Raw genomic sequence first — 23,331 nt, forward strand, 5'->3', positions numbered from 1 at the left:
GAATTAGTATTACAAAAACAACTACAATTACAACTAAAAGTTAAATTTGAATCAATACTATTATTTTCATAATATACTTACAATCCTAGAATTCCGAGAAGCCAAATACCAAAAAATGGTTTAATTCCTCAGTAGTACAATTTAATGGGTTGGCCTCAGTAGTACGGTTCAATGGGCTCACCTCAGCAATACAATTCAATGAGCTGGCCTCAATACTGATAGGACTAAGTCCCCTTCCTTCAGTCCCTTTCGGGCGCTCTGCAGCTTCAGCATGAACTAAGAGATTCGTGTTCACGGAGAGGTTGGTTCAGGTGATCAATCTGATCCGGCTTACACTTGCGATTCTTCCTTCGTTGTTCTGCAAGTGAAGTCACCTCCAAATTGGGACAGTAAATTACAGTTTTTATTGAGTGAGCTGCCGTCAATGGGCTCCTCCTACTCAAACCTGTCATTACCCCCAAATTTGGGCTCGGATCTTACTCAACAGATTCTTTTGCTTAGTAATTAGTTTCTTTTGTTAATCATTTCACTTACTCTGGGACCAATCTGGCCAAAAGGCTCTAGGGTTTGATCTCTTGGAACTCAGGATATTTGCTCTTCTTGTAAAAGACTTCTAAAGATAAAATTTAAATTAAGACTTTAAACAAAGTCAGGACCTTTTGCACGTAGTCCAAAAACAATGACTTAGATAAGGAGATAAATCTTATCTTCTTCCTGAAACTGGCTAATGGGCAACCGTTACAAACATTCAAACTATTTCATTCAATATGACACCCGCCACTGAAAGCTACTGTGCCGTAGTCATGGGCTACTGTGCTGTAGTCATGGGCTACTATCCAGCCGTTGTCTCATGTAGAGGTGGCCTGTCTGTCTGGCATGTGGGGCCAGAGACCGTTTGTGGAGTGCTGCTCCTTGGGGAACGCTCCCAGGAGGCGCTGGGACTAAATGCGGTGCGGGATAGCATTCACCTCCTCTAGGGTAGAAGAAGGAAGAGCACGAAGCAGCAAATCTACTGGGTCTTTGCCTTTCCGTTCATGGGAATCCCAGCTCCTTCCCTCATAAAGCGTGTGTGAGTGTGCATGTGTGTGTAGATGAACCAAAGCAGAGAGAGTGAGCACACACTTCCATGAACTGAAGCTCCCTTCATCAGCATGGGGGCGGATGACAGAGCAAGGCCTCAAGTGGCAGCAAGGGAAATTGAGGTTGGACAGTAGGAAGAATTTCCTCCCTGGGAGGGTAGTAAAGCACTGCAACAAGTTACCCAGAGAGGGGATGAAATCTCCATCCTTGGAGATTTTTAAGACCCAGCTGGACAAAGCCCTGGCTGGGATGATCTAGTTGGGGGCTGGCCCTGCTTTGAGCAGGGGCTGGACAAGATGAGGGCCCTTCCAGCCTGAATTTGTTATGATCTGATGAGGCGAGGCTGCGGTCGGGAAACCTTGTGCTTGTCTGTCTGTCTCCTCAGGGTGCTATTTTATCCTGCCGGCCCAGGGGCGGGGCCGGGAGGCGGTGCGAGGCCGGCGGCCCCGCCTGCAGCCCGGAGCAGCGCGGAGACCCCTTCCCTTCCCCGTCCCGTCCCGTCCCGCGGCGGGCATGGCGCGGCGCGGCGCGGGGCTGGCGCTGCTGGCGCTGCTGGGCTTGGCGGCGGCGCAGTACGAGGAGTACAGCTTCCGCGGGTTCCCGCCGGCCGAGCTGATGCCGCTGCAGAGCGCCTACGCCTACGCGCTGGAGCAGTACGAGGGCGAGAGCTGGCGGGAGAGCGCCCGCTACCTGGAGGCCAGCCTGCGTCTGCATCGCCTGCTGCGCGACAGCGAGGCGCACTGCCACCGCCACTGCGCCGCGCCCGACAGCGCGCCCGGGGCCGGGGCCGGGGCCGGGGCCGAGTGGGAGCACGAGCTGGAGCTCTTCGGCCGGCTGGTGCGGCGGGCCGGCTGCCTGCGGCGCTGCAAGCGCGGCCTGCCCGTCTTCCAGCTGCGCTACCCGCCCGCCGACACGCTGCGCGCCTTCCGCCGCCGCCTGCCCTACAGCTACCTGCACTACGCGCTCTTCAAGGTGAGGCGGTCCGGTTTGCTGCTGCTCTGTCCACGCCAGAGCCCGCACCTTGACGGCCTCTGTGTTTCGAGGACACTCGCGCGCGCACGCTTTATGAGGGAAGGAGCGCAGATTCCTGTGAGTGGAAAGGCAAAGACGGGGTCACCCTCCTACCCTGGGGTTGTCTAGTTCTTTAAGGGAAAAATAGAGGACGTAAAGGCGACCGGTTTCGTGTGGATAGAGGACAACCAGACTGGCCTCTATGATGGCCAGCCTACTCCCACACCTCCCCTCTGTCCCATCCCACAAGCTCACATTGCGACTTCCCCAGAGTGGCAGAGGTTGCTTGTGGGTGCAGAGTTACTTGGGGCATGCATGCGTCTGTAGGATCAGGCCCCGAGGGGGTCCCGTTCAGCACCGAGCACAGCGTGGGCCTGTAGTGATGAACGAGCCTTTGGAGGAGATGGATGCTGGGCGATGAAGATGCTCTGGGCTATTCCCCTGGGTGTCCGGTTCCTCCCTCCTCCAGAGCACAGAGCTTTGCAGAGGCCGGCTCTGGCATGGCACCCAGCCTGCTTGCCAGAGTCTGTTGTCTCTGGGCAGAGGATGACTGGTTGCTCCCAGCTTTGTATTCCTAACAGGATGCCTGTCCCAGCCTTTGGGAGATGGATAGTCCTGAGCTGTGCTAATTACGTAAGGTGTAGGGTATAGCTGTTTTGCAGTGGCATTTGGGGACCCTTTAACCTGGTCCATCCTGTGGGAGCTCCAGGCTGCGTGTCAGCAGGGTCTAGATGGCAGCCGTGCGGCATGCAGAACGTGCGCTCAGAAGGAGTTTCAAAACCATGCCAGTTGCTCCTGGTCTTTTCTTTCCTCCTCCTCCTTTCCTCCACGCCCCCTCCCTCACTGCTCCTCCACACAGCTGCCGCCAGGAATCCCCCAGACCTAGAGTCAGGGAAGGAGTACAAATGCCACGTCTTCAGCATCCAGAACAGTAGAAGCCTGGGGGATTGCTTAGCTCAGACCTGAGTAATAGCCACTGCAGGGATCCCCATTTGCTGGGAGGACGGGGGTGGGTGTGTGTGGAGGAAGAGAACAATTTTCCTTTGAATCATCCCCAGCTGCTGCTTCCTTTGCAAGCAGTCTGGGCCTGTTAGCTCTGCCCTGGTCCCTCCACTCCAGGTCTCCGTTGGTAAAAATTCCAAATCGTCAGGTTTTGGGGCTCAGACTTTCTTTGGAACTCCAAGAAGTTATCAACTTCAGAAGTTCTGGGTGCTGCCAACAGTGCAGTCAGCCTATATGTGGGAAAAGATGAGGTGGTTCCTGCTGGGGAATGCCTGGAAGCCACAGTGTCACTGGGTCTCCAGGCTGTGGGCATGATTTAATGTTGCTTGGTGTCAGTGTTGCACGCACACGGTTTCCAAAGACCACAAGGGAGAAGGCAGAAATGAAGGTTCTTTGCCAGGGCTCCCAGACTTAACATGTGCCTCCATGAGTGACTGATGCCTTCCGAGTCTGGCGGGGCACCAATGGGGCACAACTGTGGGGGTGGTCCCCCAGCAGGCAACCGGGGGGGGAGCCAATTTCAGGGGGGGCACCAGCACTCTCCGTGCCCCACTACTAGCCAGCGCACTTGCTGTGTGTGGGTGTACCAGCAATCTCAAGGAGGGGCACATGTCCCCCATGGTATGCGTGCCTTGTACTGTGCTCAGGAAGGGCTATTTTAAGAGGCTTTTATGAAAGGTGTTTTGCCTTTGGAGGCCAAACAAAGCAAAGAGAGAGGAGTCAGGAGTTCCAATCCTGGTTTTGATGCTGAGATCTTGTTCCGCATGCTCACAAGAGTCACTCTCCTTTCTGTGCCTCAGTGTTATTATCAGTAAAATACAGAGGAGGCGACTATGTGTCAGAGTTACTTAATTAGGGCCCAGCCCTTCAGTTCTTACAGGGGAATTGGGTCACATGAGCAATTTTTGCAAGAGGTAGGTGACTTCATCATCAGCAGATGCACTGGTATATGTTTCATAGATTGTAAGGCCAGAAGGGACCTCAGACGATCATCGGGTCCAGCCCCCTGCACCAGGCAGAAAAGACAACTGGGGTCAGGTGAGCCCAGCAAGGTGACCGTCCAGTCTCCTCTTGAAGATCTCCAGGGTAGGTGATTGCACCACCTCTGGAGGGAGCTTATTCCACAGTCTGGACACCCTGACTGCGAAAACGTTTTTCCTAATATTGAGTCTAAAACGGTCTTCCAGGAGTTTGTGGCCATTACTCCTGGTTTTCCCCAAGGGTGCCCTGGTGAACAGTTGTTCACCGAGCCCTTGATGTACTCCCTTGATGTAGCGGTAAGCTGCTACCAAGTCCCCTCTCAGCCTTTTTTTTTTTCAGGCTGAAGAGTCTCAGGTCCTTCAGCCTTTCCTCGTATGGCTTGCCTTGCAAGTTTCTGGTCATATGGGTGGCCCTTCTCTGGACTCTCTCAAGCTTTACCATGTCCTTGTTAAAGTGTAGTGCCCAGAACTGGACACAATACTCTAGTTGCGGTCTCACCAATGCCGAGTAGAGCAGAAGAATCACTTCTTCGATTTTGCTGGAGATGCATTGATTGATGCATGCCAGGGTATTATTTGCCCTACTGGCTACAGCATCGCATTGCTGGCTCATGTTCATACTGTGGTCTATTATTACCCCCAGGTCCCTTTCGTTCATGGTGCTGGTCAGTTTGGTGCCACCAAGCCTGTAGGTGTGTAGGGGGTTGTTCGTCCCCAGGTGGAACACTTTACATTTCTCAACATTGCACTTCATCTGGTTCTGATCCGTCCAACCTGCTAGCCTGTCTAGATCCGCCTGTATCTGTAGCCTATCTTCAAGTGTGACCATGCTTCCCCATAACTTGGTGTTGTCTGCGAACTTGGTCAGTGAGCTCTTCACCCCCACATCCAAGTCACTGATAGGCATGTTGAAAAGTATTGGACCAAGCACCGACCCTTGTGGGACGCTGCTGGCCACTTCTCACTGGGATGACAGATCCGTTCATTAGGACTCTCTGGGTCCTACTCCACAGCCAGCTTTCCACCCACCTGACTGTCTTGGAGTTAAGACCACAATCCTCCAATTTTCTTGCGAGGACATGTTGATGGATCCATGTAGGGCAACTGGTTCTTTTAAAGGGTTAATGTAAAACTCCCTGACTGACTCAAAGGCCCCCCTTTTTTCTGGGAAGAAGTCTGGCTTTTCATGGGAGAAGTCTGCCTTTTGTGTAAAGAAAAGTAAGAAATAAAAGTATTCCTTGGGTTCTTGTGTAGATTTACTGGCTAATTTCCTACATTCTGAAGATTCAAGTTAATAGTTTCTTGCCCAGCTCTGCTGTCTCCTTTGCCCAGGAATGAAGGAAGACAGCATGTCCTGATTACATAATAAATTTTCCCTTTGGTCTGACCAGCCAAACCTCCATTTCAGGGACTGTCGGTTTTACAAGAAAAAAAAAATCAACTCCTTAAAAACTGACTTCAGGTGAAAGTCACAGCAGTTAATGAAATGGGAAAGAGAATTTAGAGAGATTCAAGCCCTGGGGCCAGGGGACAAAGCACTGGAGGTGTGAACAGGCAGGATCAGGCCCCATCAAAGGCCCTTTTGACATGCAGTTGAATGCGACAGTCTCTTGTGGCATAGTGGCTGAATTGGAAGAAATCTGGCAGGTGAATCCACCCTGCAGCTGTGCGGCTTTCTCAGTGCCCTGACTGAAGAGCTTCCAAGGTTAAATTCTGCAAATCACTGTGTAGGCACCAAAATAGGTCTGGCCTGAGCATCCATGGCGTTGAGCAGTCTGAGCTGGTGAGCTATGGGGTAGGGATTTATCTGCAGCAGCATTGTAGGTTCAGACCTGAAGTTTGTCATCTGGAACCATACAAAAGCTATCAACCCAATATTTTGTCCACTGGCTGCTGCCAGAGAATGATTCATTCTAGGTTTGGCATCAGCAATACTAGGTGCTCTGGTGGAATAACTGCTCCCAGCTGCAGCATCATCCTTTCCCCAGAGAGCCAGGCCTCTTCCATGTCCTGAGCTTCCCTTGCATTGCTGGCTCTGTTCGTCTGTTGGCCAGTCACCCCTACCATGTTCCCTATGGCCTGGTTTGGGTAATACAGCAGTGTGCTGCCTGATAAGGCACAGTCTGAATGTTCCAGCTGCCCTGGGGTGGATAAAGGAGTCGCTATCCATGGGCTTGGTGAGTTCAGCAAGGGCTGAGCAAACCCAGCTAGTGGCACTGACAACACAGGGAGGAAGTGCCCTGAGTGCCCAGCCCCTGCCATATATTTGCAAGAGGAACAATGTGAGTGCCCCTTCAGTAGCTAATACACTCAGCTGGCCCCATGCCTTCCACTTTGCATGCCAGCAGTTTTGACATTGATCTCACTGGTAGCTATGCCCACATGGATCAAAAGGTTTGGTTCCTGCTTATTCTCTGTGGAGATGTTTATAATGTACTCCCCAAACACTAATCTTCAGGCTCCTGGGACAGACAGTGCTAACACTGCATTACCCACGTGTAAATCTGCAGCTGCAGTAATCTCGACCACGGGGTGCCGGGCATTGTTGCTTGCTCTGATACTCCCCATTTTGCAATTTTCAAAAAGTGTTCCCTTTGGGGTATTTTTTAGGTCTGTGCGAAATGACTATGTTTTGTTTCCGTTTCAGATTCGTCCATTTTGGAGGGACAGTGATTCATTTCGGTGTTTTGGATTACTGTTCCATTTTGATTCAGCTGAATCTGTTTCAGAGTTTTGACACTGTTTTGGCACTGATTCAGAGATTCAGATCAGCCAGGGAGAGGCAGGCACAGCTGGGCAGCTGCAGGTTCTCCCACTGCTTCTCTGGCTGTGCCTGCCTCTGCCCCAGCAGGTGGGAGTCGCAGGAGAAGTCCCCCTGGCTACCCTGCCTGGCCCTGGCCTCCCAGAACTTTAAAAGGAGGGCTGCGAGGCTGTGCCAAACTCTTCCCGGGGGATGCAGGCTCCTGGATCTGTGCGGGGGATAACAGCAGGCTGCTGCTGCTAGCTGGGACCAGTGCTCAGTGCAGCCTGTGCCGAGCGCCAGGAAGACTGGTTCTGCTGCTGGCCCCAACCAGCAGTGACAGCATGCTGTCATTCCACGTACAGATCTGGGGGCCCGCACCCCCTGGGAGGGCTGCGGGACTGCCGGACTCTTCCTGAGGGGCACAGGCCCCTGGATCTGCGCGTGGGTTGACAGCAGGCTGCTGCTGCCAACTGGGGTTCTTTCTGGTGCTTGGCGCAGGCAGCAGTGGAAGTATGCTGTCATCCTGCATGCAGATCCAGGGGCTTGCGGCCCCCACCCCCCTGAGGGCTGCAGGCTTGTGCCAGACTTCTCCCAGGGAAGTGTGGGCCCTGGGTTTGCATCCGGGATGACAGCAGGCTGCTGTCTCTCCCCCAGGGCACTGGGATTGGAAGGGACCTCCGCAGACACTGCAGACAGACCGTAGACACTGACCCCTTATAGATCAATATCAGAGCAGTCCTTCCCCCTCCCTTTTCTGAGTTTCTGTTTCCCCGCAAACCCACCTCCGAAACGTTTCAGATGATTTAGTTTAATTTCGGAGATGTTTCGGAGCCTTCTGTTTCATTTCCTGCCTCTGGGGCAGGGGGTTGGACTCGATGATCTTCTGAGGTCCCTTCCAGCCCTAATGTCTATGAAATCTATGAAATTTCAGATTCGGTGTTTCAAGTGCCAAAACGGGCTGAAACACCTCCGAAACAAAACGGCTGCCAAAGTTTCTCACAGCCCTAGTATTTTTTTATCTTGAAATCATATAACTCAGGAATGCATGCATTCCTGGGGAATCCTGTTGCAGCTTTCTGGCCAGGGGATGGCTGTGGAGCCCTGCTGGCTGCATTAGTGAGGGTGCAGTATCTATATAGTAGGCAACTTGAGCCAGTTTCAAGGGCCTGTATGATCTTGGGACCTCACAGTTGGGTCTTAAAGGAGGGCAGGGCAGAGGGTATAATTGTTGATGTGCTGACTTGGGACTTGCATGCTCTAAATTCAAATCTTGGCTTTGCTACAGATTCTGGGGATTCCTCTGGGGTGGCTCAGTCCATTTTCTCAGAAGAGTGAGCGGCGTTTGCAGCTTGTGTACTGAGCTCTTTGGAAAGCTTGCCTCTACAGCTCTGAACCTCAGTTCACCATCTCTGGGAGAGGCAGAATCTGCAGACCCTTGAACTTAATGGCAAGGGAAGCTTCTCAGGTGGGGACCTGGCCGTGGGAGAGAGGTGTGAAAGGACTGGTTTTGACTGAGTAGGAGCAGGATGCAGTGATTTTAATGTTGGCCGCAAGGAGTCTTGAGTCTCCGTGGGTCTCTGTGACCTGTGACAAGTTTGATATCAAACTCCCTAAACCTTCTTAGGTAGATGCATGCCATGTCCTGTTGAGATTTCTCTCCCACCAGGGCAGTTCCACACGTTCTGGTGGCCGTGTGTCTTTGCCAAGCGGCTCGTGTCTGCTTGTGCAGATTCATAAAATGTTGCACCCCACACTGCTGTGGTCACAGTTGCCTGGAATAAAGGTCGTTGTCTTGTGGTTACTTCTCCTGTATGGGAAGGGGAATCAGCTGGGTTAGTGTTGATTTGACTGCTTCTGTGTTTGGGGGTTAGTACTGTATTAATGATACTTGTGTGAGTCGATTGCTCCAACTGTTATGTATAGACAAGGCCTGAGAATCCTAAAGACTTTTCCGGTGGGGTCTGAGGCTGTGACTTTTGAGAGCAGAAAAGCAGAGCCTTGTATATGTGCGTCTGCAGCAAGCCTAGAGGCTATGAATGCACTGCTATGACTCAGGATTAATGACTTGGTTGCAGGGGCAGGGAAATTTTTGGGTTTGGGTGACCTCTGCAAACTTGTAGCCAGCCATGTTCCTGTAGCAGCAGGACAGTGGCTCACTGTGGCAGCTGACTCAGACAGGTCTCTCTCTTTCAGGACAATAAGATTGAGAAGGCGGTGTCTGCTGCCCACACCTTTCTTCAGAAGAATCCCAAACATGAGATGACCATAAAGTACCTGAACTATTACAAGACGATGGTGGACTTGGATGAGTATCTTGTGGACTTGGAGGCCCAGCCGTATGAAGTGAGTGAGCCTCAGGGGCTTAAGTGGAGGGAGGTTGGTGGGATGCCTGGGGCAGTAAGGCTGCAGGGCAGGATCGAGGGCACTGCCATTCGGCTGGGTGGAGAATTTCATAGATTTTATAGACATTAGGGCTGGAAGGGACCTCATGAGATCATCTGGTCTAGCCCCCTGCCCCAGGGGCAGGAAGTCAGCTGGGGTCAGAGGACTCCAGCAAAATAATCATCCAAGCGCATCTTGAATGTATCCAGAGTAGGTGCTTGCACCACTTTTTGGGGGAGTCTATTCCAGACTCTGCATACTCAGACTGTAAAGAAGTTCTTCCTTATGTTTAGTCTAAAACTGTCTTCCAGCAGTTTGTGACCGTTAGACCTTGTTTTCCCTGCAGGAGCCCTGGTGAGCAGATGTTCTCCTGGGTCCTGATGAACACCCCTGATATACTTATAGGGAGCCACTAAATCCCCCTGAGCCTTTGCTTCTCCAGGCTGAACAGTCCCATGCCTCTCAGCCTCTCCTCATGTGCCCTCCTCTCTTGACTTCTGATCATATGTGTGGCTCTCCTCTGGACACTCTTGAGCTTCTCCATGTCCTTTTAAAAGTGTGGAGCCCAGAATTGGATGCAGTACTCCAGCTGCGGCCTCACTAAGGCCAAATAAAGAGGGAGAGTGACTTCTTGGGTCTTGTTTGAGATGCATCGGTAGATGCAGGCCAGGGTTTTATTTGCTTTGCCAGCTGTGACATCACATTGGTGGCTCATTGTCACAGTAGGGACACCCCTGGGATAGCTGTGATGTCCCTAGGGCACTGTGACCGTGCTGGCTTCGCCCTATGGGCACCTACTAATCTCACCTGCTACGTCTTGCTGTTATAAATGATGGATTGGGAGGCTGCCCTCGAGTTGCCCCTCAGTCACAGTCCTGACAGTCTCCCCTGAACCCTGTCGGTTGCTGGACCCCTTTATTGGGCCCCACATTTGGCAGGTGTCTTATGATACCTCCCAGCCTTATGGGCTAGATGTGTAGATCCAAAACCACCCCTTTATCACACCCCATGCCTTGCAGATGTTATGTAAACGTGGCCTCCTTGTGTTGAGGCCTCAGCTTAGTCCAGCCTCAGTAACTACGCCCACACTGGCGTTGGGGTCTGCTCACCCCTGGTCACGGCACCCACACTGGCGCTGGGGTCTGTTCACCCCAGTCATGGCACCTACACTGGCCTCAACCAGATCCACCGGTTTACAGACAGAAATCAAAATATGAGCTCCTGGGCTATAACATAATGCAAGCAGTTCAGGGTGTGCCCTGTCCCTTTAGAAGAGTTAAAGCTCCCCCTTGCACTAAATGCATTGTAGGTGAGGGTCCCTGGTGAACTCCTGGAGCCCCTTAATCCTACCAGAAATAGAACAGGCAGTCAAGCATCTTCACTTAGCTTACTCTAAGAGAGCTCCTTCCCCCTTGGCTGCTGGCAGAGAACTGACCCTCTAGTCTCAGCCCTGGGGTATATACCTGCCCAGGGCCCTGCCTCTTCCAGGCAGCTGACCAGCTGCAGGTACAAGCTGATTCCCTCATTAGCCTGCTGCCACAGTAACCTGCAGGTGTGGGGTTCCTGCCTGACTGCTAGGGCCCTCTCCCTAGGCAGTTTCTGCCCTTAAAGGAGCAGGAACCTTAGTGCCGTACGACACTCATATTCATCTTGTCGTCAGTCATGACCCCCAAGTCTCAGACAGTGCTGGTGAGTGAACCACTGCCAAGCCTATAGGTACGATGCAGGGTTTTCCTCCCGAGGTGGAGAACATTGTATTTCTCTATGTTGAAGGTCACCAGGTTTGTATCTGCCCACCTTGCAAGCCTGTCCAGGTCGGCCCGAATCCCCAGCCTATCCTCCAGCGTGTCTGTGGTTCCCCACAGTTTTGTATCATCCATTAACTTAGCCAGTTCATTTTTGACACCCGAATCCAGGTTCATAATGAATATATTAAAGAGTACTGGTCCAAGTACTGATCCCTGAGGGTCACCATATACCATGCTGACTCGGTTCCATCAACAGTCACTCTCTGGGTCCAACCGCGGAGCCAGTTTCTGAGCCATTGGACCGTAAGGTTGTCGAGGCTGCAGTTCCCCAGTTTTGCCATGAAGACATCATAGGAGACCAAGTCAAAGGCTTTTTTGAAATCTAAGTAAATGACATCAAGCTCTGCCCCCCCTCCAGGTGACACATCCCCTGGTCATAGAAGGAGATGAGGTTGGTCAGGCACGACCTACCCGAAATGAAGCCATGTTGGCTGTCTCTCAGAATGGCACCTTCTGTCAGCCTGTTGTTGATGGATTCTTTGATAATTTTTTCTAAGATCTTCCCAGAGATTGAAGTCAAATTGATTGACCTGTAGTTCCCTGGATCTTCCTTCCTCCATTTCTTGAAGATAGGTACCACGCTGGCCCTCTTCCAGTCTTCAGGAACCTCTCCTGAGTGCCATAAGTTCTCAAATGTCCGAGCCAATGGTCGAGCTATAATGTCGGCCAACTCTTTTAGCACTCTTGCATGCATTCATCAAGGCCCGCCGACTTATGGATGTCCAGCCTCTCAAGGTGTTTCCTCACAAGGTCTTCACCAAATGTAGGCATATGGTCACCCGAATCATAGAGAAGTAGGGGTGGAAGGGGCCTTCAGAGGTCATCTAGTTCAACCCCCTGCCTGAGGCAGGACCAGCCCTATCCAAACCATCCTATACAAATCCATAATCAACCTCTTTGTAAAACTACCATCAGCCCTGACACAACACAAGACATAACACCCTAACCTAAGCAGAGGAGCCATAGCAGCTAACCTCCTTCAGTAAAGGTTACTAAGATACACTCAAGAGATAACAGGTAGAAGGCCATGACCCCACTAGAGAGGAAGGCAAAAACCCACCAGAGTCTACCAATTTGATTATAGGGTAAAATTCCTTCCTGACCCCAAATATGGTGACCAGTCTGACCTTGAGTGAAGGGGCAAGACCCTCTAATCAGGAACCTCTGGCTTTGAAGTCCCAGCAGGAGCACTGGCGTCCCTCTGCTGGGGCCTGAAGCTGGAGGTTTTTGGAAACCTCAAGATTGAGAGAGAGAGAGAGAGAACCTTTAGAGAATGAGAGTTCCATTGCATCAAAACTTTTGTGGTTTCAGCAGAAAGCTGACCTTCCATTGTTCCTGACATACCCAGGATAACCAAATGCTGTTGAGTGGGGTACTCACTAGGAACGTGGGATACATGGATCCAAGTCTCTGCTCTGAGTCAGGTGGAGTAGAAATGTAAATCTGGGTTTCCCTTGTGAACTGGGATAATGGCTGTTTCAGAGTATCGGAAATCTCAACATTTCATTGAAAAATTCCTGAGCAGCTCTTGTCAGCAGAGCTATGCACACAGGGGAGCCCAGGGCTGAAACAGCCCGGGAAATGTGAGTCAGGGCTGGGTTGGTGATCCTTAGAGTAGATTTGGGCATCTGAGGGTTTTTTTGACAGCCCCTTTTCTCCTGCAAAATGAATCCAATGCACTGAACACGAAAGCAAAGTGTATTAGGATTCTCCAATTACAAATATTGCTAGCAACTAAAGAATAAAACAGTTCATATTTAGATTATTTTTATGATCCTAGCAGGAATAATCAAGTCTTAAAATTTAGGATTATAAAATGTAGAGACTCCAAGAATTTCAGATAGGTGGTCAACCTATTAGGGAGATCTTACTCAAATCTAGAGATTAATTTATAAGTAGTCTTGGATTTTCGTTATGTCTGCAGAAGGGAACCTCAGCAAAGAAGGCCAAAGGAACACAACTCAGAGCATCAAGCCCCTTTTTATCCCCCTCCTCAAACAAAGATGTATAATATTATGTGGTAGAAACTTTGACAAGTGTGATCAGAAAGGAGACACTCTCATGTCATTCTGTTGGTCAAGCTAGAACACACTGACCTGAACCTGTAATCAAGATTGGCTAGTATTTTCAAGATGTTTCTGTTGCCTATGATTCATTTTTTTTATGTTACTTCCCTTAGCATTATGCTAATGTGGTCTAACTGAGAGTTAAGATAGCTAACACCCAGCTATAAAGCTACTATAATGCAAGCTAAAAGGATTTTAGCTTAATACAAAGGCCTATAGGGTGCCTGTAGCTGGCATGGCAGAGGGCTACACGTTAGGATTGGGGATAATTTTGAGGGTCTGGGCAGGAAACTTTGGCATCTTCTCCCTGCATCATTCCTGGCAGTGGTCCCTGTCAAAACAAGTTATTTCAAGGGCTGATTCTTTCCTTTCTGCCCTTCACATGGGCTTCCTGCTTTGCTTCTTAAAGGTTGCTTGGAGGAGGCGATTGATCTGAAGTAGCAGGAGGGATTGTTTTGCACAGCATCCCCTCTTAGACTGGTCTGGTTGCTCTTTGCTGGACGTGGCAGGCTCCAAGGTCATGGAGCCTGACAGAAATGGTGACTTGCAGCTATTCTAACTGCAGAACTCCCTGTTCTGTCAGAACAGAGAGGAAACTAGGGACATTTTTACACATATAAGTGCTGTAGCACTGGGCACTTTGAAAAGTGCCCGGCACTGCGACAGTTGCAGTTGGATAAGCAGCAAAATGTGCATCACCGCTGAGAAAATGTTGGTGGTGCGCTTTTGAACTAAAACATGTAGAAGGTGCTTTAGTTCAAAAGTGCACCGCTGCCATTTTCTGCAAGCTGATTTCCATTTTGTCACTTATACAATTGCATACGACTCAGCGTAGCGCAGTGTGCATCAGCTCACAGGCAGAGCAGATTCAAGTAATCAAGTCTGCTCTGAAGCGCCAGACCTCTGGCATGTCACAGGACCAACAAGTGTGTGTATAAATGCCCAGTGTGTTTGCTGTCTGAAGTTATACCAATGTTAGCTGATAAGAGCTGAGCTAGAAATAGATACTGTCTAAAGGCAAATATTAGTCAAAGGCCAAGCCCCTCTTCCCTGACCTGGGCCTTCCTTGTGGTCGCTGCTCCAAGGCTGGGAGCATCTTGCAGCTGATGGAAAGAAACGCACAATTCTGGAACTCTGGAAGGAGTTGGGGAAATCTATGGAAACACCCCAGGAAAGTAGGTGGTGATGTCATCACCATCACATGCCAATATCGGAGCTGGATTTGGCTTTGGCACAAGTACATGTGGCTGTCACCAGAGGACGCTTAAAGGGAGCTGTCTGCCTTTTTAGACCAGGATTAACTGAGTCCTGGAGCTGGGCTTTTTAGGAGAGTCCTGTGTTCCTGATGGTCTGTTCTGTCCCCGTCTGGCTGGTATTGTGACATAAGTTAATAGTGTCCAGACAACTGGTGTCCAAACAGAGATGATGATGTAGTTTTATATCAAGAACAAGATTGGGCTTTATGTGGACTGAGCCTAGGCAGAGGGATCAGCACGTGCCTGAGATGACAACTTCAATCACAGGCATTAGGTTACTGAAAATGTTCGTGGGAAGGTGTTGGGCGATGCCCAAGCCTGGTCTGGAGTCCTTTGCATAGGGCTGAATTCCACCCAGCCATTGTGTGTGGGGCAGGAATGACTGAGTGAATCCCATCCTGTTAATATGCATGACTTTGCCTTGGACAAGACCAGTGGGTGAGGCCTGCTGCTTCCTTGCAGACAGTGTTCGTGCGGTCGGTGAAGCTGTATAACAGTGGGGATTTCCGAAGCAGTGTCACTGACATGGAGCAAGCGCTGGTGGAGTACTACAAGGCCTATGAGAACTGCCTGGCAAGCTGTGACGGCACCTATGAACTGGAAGAGTTCAAGGACTTCTACCCAGCCGTCGCAGGTGAGCATGGGGCCTTCTAGCCTATGGAACTGTGGTGGGGTTCAGGGGCTCAGAGCAATGGCAACCAGGAGAGGAAAGGTCAGAGGTTGGGTTTCCCCTGAGCCAGGTGGCCTCTTTATTTTAATACAGACGTGTGGGTGCAGAGCCTTTGCCTGTGGGTCTTGGCAAAAGGTGACTCCATGTCTGGCATGAAATAATCACTAGCAATGACTTCCTTATGGACTGGTTGTTTGTAGTGCACAGATTATCAGTGACTAACCAACCTCCTTGGTGTCAGCCTGTTCATGTAAACTAAAGACTGTCAAGGCTATGGAGGGGAGACCCTGTCTGTCCACAGAAACTACCTCTCCTCTCTGTCAGGGCTGAGTCGGGGGGGCTGCTGTGTGGGAGGCCGGGACTTGATTTCCTTCTATCTGGGCTGCACCTAGTTCAGGGTTATACAGAGCAGGCTATTTCAGGGCCTAGTACCTTTGCTGTCTTTGGTCAAGTGATGGAGACGGAGGCTGCTCTTCTGGCCAGCAGGAACAGCAAGAAGGACATATGGAAAGGATAAACCCTTCATGCCCCAGAAACCTCAGAGACCTGGCAGAAAGCAGAACCCTTTGCCATTTGGAATAAATCATCCTGTGCATGACAGGAGCATAGGGCAGCCACCCCAGGAACAGGTTATCCTCCAACTAGCAGCTGATGGGGGCACAAGGGGCTTACCCCCTGAAGCAGCTTGTAATGGCCACTGTGGGAGATGTGCTTCAGCTTAGCCAGGATGTGCTGATGGGCATCTCTTCCTAGACCACTACGTGGCTGTCCTGCAGTGCCAGGTGGACTGTGAGATTGACCTGACTCCCAATGTGGGTGGCTACTTTGTGGAGAAATTTGTGGCTACCATGTACCACTACCTGCAATTTGCGTATTATAAGTGTAAGTAAGTCTTTGTGCTTGCTTCTGGGACTGCTGCTCACAGGGTGTGTTGGGGAGGGGAGAGTGATAACCCCTCCGCCTTTTTCCCAAATGTTTCCTTGCCTGCTCCCCTTTGTTTGCAGCCAGCACTTTGACATCTCAAAATCTCCATTCCTGTTGAGATCTCCTTCCCCTCTGACCTCTCAGTGCTATGATTTTGGGGACTTCTCACAACACGGTCCCTTGTATAGGATGGGAGGATTGGCGAGGCCTGGTGGAGGGTGGGCTCCTCATCGCACAGTCCTCTTGTAAAGGGAAGGGAGGGATAATTCTCTGTTCTCTGCCCCCCAGTCACATTCCCCCATGTCTGGCCGTTAGACCAAGGGGGAAATGTTTCTGCATGCCATGTCCCTGGCTGCTCAGGTCTTATCTGTCTACGGAGTATCTCCTCTCCATGCTCCCTGTGCCCAGCCTTGTGCCAGGGGGCATGTCTCTGTATCATGTGCCTGGCCCCCATGGAGTGGGGCATGCCTGTCTCTGCCTCATGCCCCCATCCTTCTCTCCTTTCTGTGCAGTGAACGATGTGAAGAATGCAGTGCAGAGTGTCTCCAGCTACATGCTCTTTGACCCTAGTGATGAGGTGATGCAGCAGAACCTTGTTTATTACCGCTTCTACCGGGAGCGCTGGCATCTGGAGGAGGAGGACTTTAACCCGCGCCCGGTGAGGGGCTTGTGGGGCTAGGGTTGGGAGAGGGATGGTAAACTAATTTGCACAGTCTAATAGCTGCCTCTTGAGCCCCTCTGAGCTTAGCCCATGGGCTTCTGGGAGACATCATGTCCTCCTCTTTCACCCTGCTGAGTCCCAGCCTGGTGTGGCATGGGGAGACCTGGGCAGGAGTGATTTCAGTTCCTGGGATGGGAAGCTTTGAACTGCTCTAATACACTGTGAGGAGCACCCTCTCCAGTCCCAGCTGTAAGGGAGTTGCAATGTACAGGCTGATTTAAGGAATGCTGAACAATAGTAGCTGCAAATGTAGTTGCTTTTGCCTCATGGCCTTTGGTTCTGAGACCTTGCAGTCCTGCCCAGCACAGATACAGCACAGCTTCTGGCTACTTTAGCCCTTTCCATATGAAGCAGATGCCAGCCCTGCATGGGAGCTTAACTGTTTGGTTGCTGCCTAGGGGATGGGCAGCAGCAGGAGGAATTGGGCTGATGGTGTCCTTATCCATCCTGTCTCCAGGAAGCGCTCCATTATCACAACCAGACAGCCATGCAGAAGAAGATGTTGGAGTTTGCCAGGCAGTACCTGCAGGCTGATGATGAGGTGAGCTGGGGCTACAGCAGGACACTGGGGTGGGAGGAGCCCCTGGGTAGCATTCTGCTGCTAGAAAACTCTGCTCTGGCACCTGAGCCAGTTTTGCTTGCTAAGCAGGGCTGGGCCATGTCACTGTGTGGATGGGAAACCTCCAAGAACCTCTGGCTTGCATCAGAGATGGAATAATGGGAACTCAGCAGTGGTACCTGGTGCATCTGCTGTGCTTCACCCCAGAGGTGGCTGCATTTTGGTGCTGGGAGAGATTACTCCTACATCATTGCTTAGACTAACTGATGTTTCTGAAGTGCTGGCTGAGTAGGAGGTTCTGGTGCTGCAGAAAAATCTCCAGGGAAAGGGGGAGCTCCCATTTAAAACTAGATTACCCAAAGCCTTGGAGAAGAGACTTGAGGGGGCAATTTGGGATTGGTTCCTGGGGTGGTGAAGGACTACATGAGCCCTGAGGGGGACAGGGAATAATGGAGAGCTCTGGAGAACAGCGTAATGTGATCCTTCATCTATTTGTATGGGGTTGGGATGGTCAGTGTTGTTCCTCGGGGGGCTTTGTCGAGCAGAGCGGCTTAGGCACCAGGCTTTGGGGCCAAACCTGCTCTGAACACCTAGATGGAACCTGGTGACAGACTGTCTCATCCCATATTGCAGATGGAATTGGATGATGGCCCAGCCCCCGCTGGGCAGGACCTGGAATTGGACAGCGAGTTTGAAGGCGAAGGCGACTATGAGGAAGGTTTTCTTGCAGAGTGGTGGCAGGAGCCCAAGACCAAAGGGGACAAAGCAGATCAAGGTTACTGACCCTGGGCAGCCATTATTTCTGGGGGCTGGTGATGCTGGGAGCGGGACAGTCTCTCCCTCCCTGCCTGTCCCTGGGGTAAGAATCCTTCTGCCTTGACTGGGCCCATGGAGTTGAGAGGAGCAGCAGTCTGGGTGCAGCAACCTGCGCAGGTGCTGGGGTGAGGGGGCAGTCCCATCCCCTGTACCCTGAGGCTGCGTGCTTCTGGGTCACTGAGCCTCAATCTACCTTGTTTGAGCCACCACCACTTACGCTAATTGGCCCCATCGGCGGAGGGGCCCCAGGGCAGCCTGGACTCAGTTCATACTTCTAACTCTAGCAGGGTGCCTCTGGGGCAGGGCTTGGATCCACTGGGGCTGGCATGGGGAGTGCTGTGTCCCCTGCCTGTGCTGTACTGTGCTCAGGCCTCCATCATCTCTCACTCACCAGTGCTAAGGGCCTCATCGTGCATGTGCTGAAGGTCCATATCTCTGGGAAGCCTGAGGGGACTGTGGAGAACACACCTCACACGGCTCCTGAAGAAATACAATGACCCCTTTTCACTAGAAGACAGGAAACTGAAACATGGAGGAGGGCAAAATCTGGATCAGTAGGGTCACAAGGACTGGAGACTTCTGCTGGGCAGGGCTGCTACCTTCCCGTGTCTTCTGGGGCACAGTGTTCACAAACCTCCCTTGGTGCCTGCCTCCCTCCTGCTGGTTGAACACTCCTAGAGGCTGCGCAGTACTCGTGTCCTTTGTCTTGTTCTTGTTGGCAAGCGTTCATCGTTGCTTCCCCTCTCCTGGTGTTTCCAGTGGATGAGCCTGGCCCTGTCTGTCTGTCTGCCTCTATCCCTCCGTCCGTCTTTCTGTAGATGTCTGCATGGCCCTGGGAATGGTGTATGTTTGTGTGCAGCCTCTCTTATTCATTCCAGGAGCACTGTAATTTCCCACTCCACAGACAGTGGGGTAAGAATAGCAAGAGCCCACGGAACAGGGCAGGCTGTGGACACCATGTCACACAGCTGGGAGTCTTCCTTCAGCATTTGTCCTGGTAGCTAGTTGGGGAGGGGCCACTTTATTGGATCCCATGCTCCATGAGATTAGGTGAAATGGCCCTTGGAGTCAGGAGTAAGGAGGAAACCGTGAATGGCTGGCATTTGATGCCTACTGGCTGCAGAAACGTTTCCGGGTCAGAGGGTGTAAGGATGAGCCCGGACACACTGTGAGCCTGAGCTTCCTGCCTTTGTGGCTGGCACTCTGCGTGTTCCCTGCACTCCCTGCTCCCCTCTGTTTCACCCTCTGTTCTGGAGGTGATGATCCAGCACCCAGATGCTTCTGTTCTCTACACTCTTCACTGAGGCCTTGGGATCTGTGAGTCGTTGGCAATTGGGCTTGATGCATGTGCTGGACACTGGCCAAGGGGCACCAGAGAGGCTTCTGCCTGCATCCCACTGTCATTCCTGTACTGCCACTGGTGTTGCTGATGTGCCCCAGGCAGAGTTACTGGGAACTGACTGTCCTTGCTGGCTGCTACCTGGGAAACCCCCCTGGGAAGACTGCCTGGGACTGCACCTAACAGCCTGTGTTTTTTTTGTTTGCAGAAGAGACCCGATGAGTCACATGCGTCGGGGTCCAACACCAGCTGCAGCCAGGGGCTGTACCCTTCTGCCCCATTACCCCATCAGCACAGGGCAAAGGAGCTGGATGGGGATGGCCCCAGCTGACCTTGTCCTCTGGGCTCCCCAGGGAGCATGACTTTGAGCTCCCACAAACTTTGTGGGGCTCAGACTCAGACCCACCTGGGAGGGGCTGGTCCTGTCCAGTGCCCCAGCCTACGGAGAGCTTTCTGCCTTTCTCTCTGGGGCTCAAGCCTTCCTGAACAATGAACAGAGCTCCGAGGCGCTGGCACCCCTGAGCCAGTCACAAATGCATGCTCATCCTATGAGCCATCACTCTGCAGTGCTTGAATATCCTACCCCTACCCCCAGACTAATGTACAGCTTTAGAGACCCCCCTTTTGCACCTCTGGTTGCCTTTCCCACTGGGTAGTGAGGCCCCTTGAGGATGTGGAGGCATAACTCGAATAATTTCCTCCTGTCATATGAAGAACGTGGGCTCCCAGAACTGCTGCTTATGGCTTCCTCCTCGGGTCTCCAAAGAAGGAAATTCCTCCCAGTCTACAGCCAGATATGGGGAGCTGCCTTAGGGCCTTACGGCTTGTCTCAGATACCTCTATTGGAGCCACATCAGAATATGCTCCTAAAACCTGCAAGGCCAAGGCTGGAGGTTTTGCTGAGAGAAGAAGGAGCAGGATCTTGCAGAGCTGAGGGAACCAGCTCTCCAGTTTGGTTTTAAATTATCTTGATGCATTTTGGGAGGATGGGAACATTTCTTGTGACAGTAAGAGGCAGGTGAGAGCAAGGCACAATGTGGGGTAGGGGCTGACCAGACACCCTACCATGCTCACAGCCAAACCCTTTCATCTCAGTCCTGGTCCCTTGTTATTCTAGCCCCAGGCTGTCCCCGTGGTTCTGCCAATGCCCCTCTATCCAAACTTGTAGCCCTCTCTGCCAGCTTCCCTGAATCTGAGTTGTGGCCCTACTGCTATTGTAGCCTTGGACTAGTGTCCAGCTGGCTATGAAATAGTGGCTTCTACGGTGGATGTCAAAACATGGGTTGATGCCTAGCAAAGGCTGTGATACAGGGAGGCCCAGAAAGCCCACGTCACTGGTGACTCACGTTAAATTAGAGCCCAGGTCCCTGGAAGTGAAGGGCAAGAGTGTCTGCGCATGAGGCTGAAACCTGGACCCACTTCAGTGCCAAAGGAAACCATCTGGAGCAGGTATTTTTGTCCTTGGTCTATGAAGGAAAGGGCCTTGATCCAACCCCTTGGCCCCCCATCTTGTCACTGTGCCATGGGGCCTTGGATGCCTGCAGGGATTTGGGAGTGGGGTTGGTGCTTTGTGCCCACCTGGGGATGAACAAAACTCCTCCTTGCCGGGACATCTGAGGCCAAGGTCTTCCCTTCTGTGGGTTCTGAAGTTTCTGCCTCTTTTAGCAGCAGGAGCCTATGCAGCTTGCTTGATGCTGGGACCATTGTGCAAGCACACAACCAAAGTGCAGTCTTCCATGCCCTACTGCTACCTCTCTGACAACACACTTTAGATCCCCTTGAAGGTCAAATGTGTTACACAGCACCCCTTCCCCCCCGTGCCCTTTTCCTTTGAAGGATAGGGGCTGCTGCTCCCAGCACACACTGCTCTGATCAGGGTGGTGGCTAATTGAGTTTCCTAGAGGCAGCTGTGCCCTGCATCATACTGTACATCATCTGCAGCTCAGGGCCTTGTGAGGTGGGGGTGCCCCACTTGGCTCAGCTGCCCTAAGTGCCTTGGATGGTCTAGACCAGCCCCTTGTAATGTCCTTGGTTAATTTAATATTTCCTGCCTTTGTACAGTTGCTGTTACGGGTTTTTTTTGGTACTAAACTTGTAATAAAACCCTGACTGGCCAGTCCTTTCAATACCATCTGGGGCCTTTGTGTTTGCTGTTGCTCTCAAAGAGCTGTGTGCACCAGCCTGGCCAACTGATTCCTCTTGGTGTGTCTGCACGTCGCCATACAGTAAAATCGCACTGTGTTTTAGTACTTCCTTTTGGAAGTACTAAAATATGGCACAGTAACCACCTGTAACATTGCTGTAGTGGCATACTATGGCGATGTAGCTAGTGATCATGTGTAGATGAACATCACTGTAGTAGGGAGCCTGCTGGTATGGTGATCGCTTGTAGGCTCACGTGATCTCTGCAACGCTGTAGCTCACTGTACAGCAATGCAGTGCATTGCTACATTGGTGTAGGGTGATGTGTAGATGCACTCCCTATGTAGGACAGTAGCAAGATTGGCTGGCTTCTGCCCCTGGCGCTTGGGCTTGTAGTGGAGAAGGTGCTGGGAATAGAGGCATGAGCTTGCAAAGAATATCACAGTGGGATCCAGAAGGTACTTTGTCTGTTCATCTGTCAGGAGGTAAGAGGTGACCTGAACAGGCTTTATACATTTCTCCCTGGGGAAAAGAGCTAAAGCTCAAGGGCTCTTGGTATCTACCACAGTTGATCCAGTCACTCTGGTTTGAGGCGGGGATTCTCCGGCACCTAGAGGGGTGAAGATATCTTACGAGGAGTTTTCTAAAGGAGATGTTGCTGACTCCAGTGACCAGGTGGGGTGCAGGAACAACAGGACGATGACTCTGGCCTGTGTTTCATGGGTGGTCAGACCATGTAGTCCCAATTGACCTTCCTGCCCTGAGAACTATGAAAAGAGCAGCTGTCTTGTCCGTCCCTACCCACAGAGGTCAATTCCTTTGGGCTGTAGAAGTGCCATCAGCTGTCTACAGATGTGGCCAGGGTACTGCAAACTGCAGGGTGCTCCCATTTCCACTCTGGCCAGCTGGGGCATGGCAGAGCTCCATGGGGCAAGAGAGCCAGGGCTGGGGAAAGACTGAGTGAAAGCTGCCGCTGAGCAGGGTGTAAGGAAAGGAGATACTGCCTGGAGGGAAGAAGGGAGGAGCTCAGAGTCCTGACAACAACCTAGGGGCAAAAGTCAGGGAGTGGTGGGGGGACAGCATGCCCAGGGTCTGCTGTGGCTTAAGGACCACAGAGAGAGGGCATAGGCTGACAATTCAGGGACGTTGGTGTGAACTTGAGTTGAATCCTGGTGGGTAGGTTCCCAGTGTTCTCCAGTAGGTGGCACTGTGAGCCTTGAGGAGGCTGGGGGGAGATCATAGGAAAGCAGGGCTGGAAGGGACCTCACAAGGTCATCTTCTGGTCCAGCCCCCTGCAAGGGAGGATCATCCCTGACTAAATCATCCCAGCCAAATGTCTCTCCAGCCTGCTCTTGAAAACTTCCAAGGATGGCGTTTCCAGTTTCTTAGCCTGTTCCAATGCTGACCCCGCACATAGGAAGTTCCTCTGAATCTCCAACCTAAATTTCCTCTGCTGCAGTTTAAGGCTGTTGCTCCTAGTCCTGTCCCCTGCAGCCAGAGAAAAGCATATCTTCATCCTCTCTATAATCACCCTTCAGGTATTTGAAGGCCACAGGGCGATTATAAATGTTTGCACTGGCTCTGTCAGCCTATTCCCAGGTTCCTGCAAGTGTAACTGAGGTGCTAGGAGGGCTCAGCCTTATGCAGTGAGCTGCATTGCACAATGCTGCTCTGCCTGGGGGAGGTGGGGGGCGGGGAAGGGAGGGGGGCCAAAAAGTGCTGTGACTGAGGATGATCCTGCCACGTTGTGGGCTGGCTGAGATTTAGGGAGATCTGTTGCATTTAATGCCTGTAGTGAGCACTTGCTCAGATGAGGAGGCTGCCAGGGATTG

At 51.7% G+C, this 23,331-nt stretch overlaps 1 protein-coding gene across 2 annotated transcripts; it reads left to right on the plus strand.

Annotated features, from left to right (window-relative positions):
• Positions 1-1,454: 1,454 nt before the first annotated feature.
• Positions 1,455-21,488, plus strand: P3H4 (prolyl 3-hydroxylase family member 4 (inactive)). Of its 2 annotated transcripts, XM_006264545.4 has the most exons (8): positions 1,475-2,052; positions 9,010-9,159; positions 14,791-14,962; positions 15,752-15,880; positions 16,435-16,580; positions 17,101-17,184; positions 17,836-17,977; positions 19,566-21,488. In XM_006264545.4, the coding sequence occupies exons 1-8, from the start codon at positions 1,594-1,596 to the stop codon at positions 19,577-19,579; spliced, it is 1,296 nt and encodes a 431-aa protein (XP_006264607.1). In that variant the 5' UTR covers positions 1,475-1,593; the 3' UTR covers positions 19,580-21,488. The 2 variants fall into 2 exon arrangements, with proteins under 2 accessions (XP_059582932.1, XP_006264607.1); XM_059726949.1 differs by lacking the exon at positions 15,752-15,880 and having other exon boundaries at positions 1,455-2,052.
• Positions 21,489-23,331: the final 1,843 nt, after the last annotated feature.

Source organism: Alligator mississippiensis, chromosome 4 (genome assembly GCF_030867095.1).
Source record: "Alligator mississippiensis isolate rAllMis1 chromosome 4, rAllMis1, whole genome shotgun sequence".
Taxonomy (NCBI): domain Eukaryota; kingdom Metazoa; phylum Chordata; order Crocodylia; family Alligatoridae; genus Alligator; species Alligator mississippiensis.

Excerpts from the sequence above, each read along its gene's own strand:
- P3H4 (XM_006264545.4), top strand. The coding sequence starts at position 1,594 with ATGGCGCGGCGCGGCGCGGGGCTGGCGCTGCTGGCGCTGCTGGGCTTG. Across the intron at positions 14,963-15,751 it reads CTTCTACCCAGCCGTCGCAG|ACCACTACGTGGCTGTCCTG; the intron begins GTGAGCATGGGG and ends ATCTCTTCCTAG. Across the intron at positions 16,581-17,100 it reads AGGACTTTAACCCGCGCCCG|GAAGCGCTCCATTATCACAA; the intron begins GTGAGGGGCTTG and ends TCCTGTCTCCAG.